At 36.6% G+C, this 4,898-nt stretch overlaps 1 protein-coding gene across 1 annotated transcript in view; it reads left to right on the top strand.

Annotated features, from left to right (window-relative positions):
* The window catches only part of B4GALT6 (UDP-Gal:betaGlcNAc beta 1,4- galactosyltransferase, polypeptide 6), a 38,955-nt gene that overhangs the window by 9,918 nt on the left and 24,139 nt on the right, over nt 1–4,898 (top strand). Inside the window, exons 2-3 of the mRNA XM_014936911.1 lie at nt 3,879–3,995; nt 4,356–4,469. Coding sequence (XP_014792397.1) covers nt 3,896–3,995; nt 4,356–4,469 — 214 coding nt within the window. The 5' untranslated portion in view covers nt 3,879–3,895. The remainder of the gene's footprint in view (nt 1–3,878; nt 3,996–4,355; nt 4,470–4,898) is intronic.

Below are 4,898 nucleotides of genomic sequence, written 5' to 3'. Positions count from 1 at the left end.
CCCCCCCCCCCCCCCCAGGAGATTGGTATATAATGTTGCCAGAGCTGCTCCGATGATGATCTTGCTTTTTAAGTATGGGGGTGTTAATTTTTTTGCTAATTGCTTTGAAAATGTTCTTAATATAAGACTTTTTTCTTGTGTGTGTTTGGTTTGGGGTGCTTTTTTTTTTTTGGTGTATGATAACAGCTTCATTTTTAAAATGGAATTTGCATTAATCTTTTCTTCTTTGGCATTTAAGAAATCACAGTTTGTAATCTCACTAATGGTTTTATGACTATCTTGTTAAAATAATCACAGTTCTAACTACTGTTCTTCAGAATGTTAGTCATTGATCTGGTTTTAAATTTGGTTGTTCTCTTGTATACTTTAGTATGTTGATTGCTTCTAAGTACATGGCACGTTGTTTAGGCTTTGCTTTGGTGTATGTGTAGTACTGTGGTCTTGTTTTCAGTCTAAAACACAAAACTATTTATAACTAGTAAGCTATAAAAAACAGAGGCAAAAAAAGATCCATCTGATATTTTTAACATCTCTGAAATGCAGGATGATCCTTTTAATAGCCCAATGTGTTTTATCAGAATGAGTTTTAAATAATGCCCTGAAACCAGGGCTTTTGATGACTGATGTGTATCTGTGTGTCCATGAATGCTGATAGAGATCTGGATCAATTGCTAGTGACAACTTCATCTGAATTAGGTGTGAGCTCACGTAGTAGCTTTAGGTAGAACATTTAGTACAGTAATTATTCCAAGATGTCCTATATGGGTGTGTTGTTTTATATCCTGTACTGCACTTCACATTTGCTTACCTTGTAAACTGAGTGACAGTCCAGATTATATATGTTTCTTGAATCAGAAGTGCTGTTTCTTACTCACTGTGGACCATTTACAGTGAAATAAGGAGAACAAAAATAAAACTAATTCTAGGTGGTTATAGTTTTAGATGTTTTCTTTGCTTAAATGTGAAATTTTGCCTTCCTGGTTTGTGCATTGCCTTTTGCTGTGGAGTGATGGTTGGTACAAATGCAGAAAGACAATAGTAGAGAAAAATCACAGAATAGTTGAGATAGGACAGGACCTCTGGAGGTCATCTCGTCCAGCCCCCTGCTCCAGCAGGGCCACCTGGAGCCAGTTGCCTAGGACCATGTCCAGATGGCTTTACAGTATCTATGAGGATAGAGACTCTGCAACCTTCATGGGCAACCTGTGTCAGTGCTTCTTTACTTTCACTCCCACAGTAAAGAAGTGTTTCCTGATGTCCAGAGGGAACCTCCTGTGTTTCAGTTTGTGCCCATTCATTGCCTCTGGTCCTGTCACTGGACACCATTGAAAAGAGCCTGGCTCTTTGCACCCTCCCTTCATATACATTATAAAGGGTGGGTGTATATGTATATATATACATTCATATGATCCCCCTGAGCCTTCTCTTTTCCACTCTGAGCAGTCCCAGGTCTCAGCCTTTCCTCATAGGAGAGATGCTCCAGTTCCTTTGTTTTCATGGCCCTTTGTTGGACTAACTCCAGCATGTCCATGTCTCTATGCTACTGGGGAGCCCAGAACTGGACACAGGACTCAGCAGTGCTGAGTGAGTGCTGGGAAGGATCACCTCAACCTGCTGGCAACACTATTCCTAATGTAGCCTGGGATGGCATTGGACGACTTTGCAGCAGGGGCACATTGCAGGCTCATGTTCAACTTGATGTCCACCGGGACCTCCAAGGCCTTTTTCTGCCAAGCCCCCAACATATATTGGTGCATGGGGTTATTCTTCCCCAGGTGCAGAACTTTGCACTCCTCCTTGTTGAACTTCTTGAGGTTTCTGTCAATCCATTTCTCCAGCTTGTTGAGGTCCCTCTGGATCACATCATGGCCTTCTTGTGTATCAGCTACTTATCCCAGTTTTGTGTCATAAGCAAATTTTCTGAGGCTACACTCTGTCCCATCATCCACATCATCTATGAAAATGTTTGAAGGTAAATAATTGCTCTTGGAGGAACAGATCAAACTGCTTTTATGTTGATTCGTAAAGGAGAAAGTTTCTCAAGTAGGTAACTTAATAAATGATCTCAAGAATTCTACAGATTCCCTGAAACATTTAATACAGACACCATAACAACCAGAATTTGAATGGAAAACTTGCAATGTAAGAAAATAACGGGAACCCCAACATGGTAGTTTACAGTGAATCGGGTTAAAATTTTAAGAAGTTTTTGTGCAACCCTTTCAGTAAGGGAATCTGAATGTATTTGTTGTCTTGGATCCAGTTTGTTGGATCCCAATAAGAATCATTGTTGGATTTCCTACCTCTGTCACCAGGCCAATGCTATAGTTTTTCTGTTTTGTTTTTTTTTTCTGTTTAGTGGCTGGGGGGGGTGTTGAGATGACTTCAAGATTCTATCAGCTGAGTAATTTACACATGTGTAAACTCTTGTTAACCAAAACAGCTAGTCATGTTGGCAAGAGTTTGAGACATGTGCCATGCGTAGCACCTGATGTGTTCATAGCCTGTTTTCTAAGTAGTAATAGTTCTTACTTTAATAAGAACTTCTTTGAAAGCCAGGAGGACACCCCCATTCATTCTTTTAAAAGCAAAAACATTATTGTAAGGTTTGCAAATAATATTCCTTAAAAGATTATGTTGATATTTGTATCGCTGTGGGTGTCTGTAGTATTGTTTGTTAATGTGGTGGAATTAGTCACTGTATTTTCTTCAGGAAATGCCCCCGTCCTTTATAAACAGTCTCTGTAGTCTCTTTGTGTTGGGCTGTAAGAAGATAACTGATCCGGAATTATTTGTGTCATGCCCCTGGTGCTGGGTCATCTGATGAAGTAGAGTTCCTGGGATAATTTTCTAACTTCCTTTAATCTCTCTAGGACAGATTAAGATTAATCTGCTGGGTTTTTTTTCTGTGATATTTAGTTCTTTCCTCCAAAGTCTCAGAGCGTTTTTTGTTTAGAGTAGAAAGTAGTTACGGAGAGCTAAATATCTGCTAGACAAATGGGTGCTTAGCACAGGTAAAGTGACAGATTCTTTGATCCTTGTGGCTACCCAGAATAAAAACTCTTCTGCAAAGGGAATGAGTCCTTCCTTTTACATTATTTTTTGAGCTCTGAGAGTCCTGGACAGATGTTTGCTTACATTGGACATAAATGCAGCTTCTTTTCCAACTTGTGCTCTTCTGATTAGGACGAAGAATTGTCTTGAGATCAGATCTGGGCCTTTGAGTGCGAGGCTGAGACAGAAATATTTCATGCTGTTGTTATTAGTGAGTCACTTAATTACTCAGAATGTTTTTTTACTCACCCTTGATGCCTATAATAAATATTTCACATATAGTTATCAAACATTAATACTTTGAGATTGGCAGTGATTTGTAGTAGTTGTATAATGAAACAGCTGTTGGAGGTGAATGAATGCAGTACATTTTGACTGTGTTAACTAATGAGTAAGAAGGTGGACTGTTCTATGGGAGTAAAAGATTTTCTAGACCTTTTTTTGTCCTGTATTTCTATGATTTATACGTATATGCATATGAGGAATGTAGCTACATATGACAACTTTTTTATTGGTAAATTCAATTGTTTCTTGTTATTGTCAATTGCTTTTTGTAAGTTAAATAAAAGTGTCATATAAAGCATGTATTGACATTTTATGATTTTGGATTTGTATATAAACCTGTGGTTATGAATCCATTTTATTCCTCTGTTTTGTTGCTGTCAGGTTTCGCTCTTTGTGGGTCTTCATCTCGAAGAACTAACGTTCACTAGCCATGGGTTCAGACATAGTACCAAATACTGAATATATTATAAATGGTGGTTAGAGTGATTTGGAAATACCTTATTTTAATTCAAATTCAAAATTGCTTTTTGTTTTATCAGCAAACACGTATCTCTTCATGGTGCAAGCTCGTGGTATAATGTTGAGAGAAAATGTAAAAACAATAGGACACATGATCAGATTGTACACTAACAAAAATACTACACTCAATGGCACAGGTAAGAGTATTTCTTATTTAATTTCATTTTTAAGAGAGCTTTATGAAAAAAAACCCAAACTACAAACCCAAACATACCAAACCTCAGTGACATAGCTTGGTTATGTAAATCTGGACGCATGTCCTACTTCTCTGTAAGGCCAAATAGTTACTGTTTATCAGTTTACTTTAGTGGAAAACAGTTATCATAGCTGTAACAGATATCTTAATTATTGTTCCTTTAGTGCAGTAAAATGTTTTATTTTAGTCATGCTGCTAGGAATTTGTTACTTACAAAGTTAATGCTCTCACCTGCATGATAATATGTTACAAATTCAGTGGATAATGTAAGTTTTTACAAGAATCAATTCCTCTTTTTAAGATTATCCTGAAGGAAACAATTCTAGTGACTGCCTTGCTCAAACAACAATGTATCTTCCAGAAAACTTCACTTACTCTCCCTACCAGGCTTGTCCAGAGAAGCTGCCTTACATGAGTAAGTTTTAAACTGACCTTACTGTTTATCTAGTAAATTGGTTTGTACTTAAACCAAAATGCAATTATTTTAATATAAAATATAATTGCAAGGAGTCCAAATATGTTGCAGAAAATAATCAATAAAATATATGAATAGACAATAATGCTTAGCAGAATTTTATCTGTAACTTCTGTGTTACTAAAACTGTTAGCCTATTTATTAATCACCTAATATGTTCTAAATTTTATTTACAAATAATTTTACTTTCTACAAATTAAATACTAAGGAAGGTATACTAGAGGAAGACTCTAACTTTATAAAAAGTATCCATTCAGAGTTGTGTGTTTTGAGGAATATTTAATAATTTCCTTTTTGGAAATGGTATTTCTAATACAAAGATCCATGAATCATGAGCTAATTCTCAATCTTCATCAGCTAATCACAGTT

This window comes from Calidris pugnax, unplaced genomic scaffold (genome assembly GCF_001431845.1).
Source record: "Calidris pugnax isolate Ruff unplaced genomic scaffold, ASM143184v1 scaffold51, whole genome shotgun sequence".
Classification (NCBI taxonomy): domain Eukaryota; kingdom Metazoa; phylum Chordata; class Aves; order Charadriiformes; family Scolopacidae; genus Calidris; species Calidris pugnax.
Note: the sequence above shows the minus strand (reverse complement) of the source record. Positions and strands in the feature narration are given on the sequence as shown.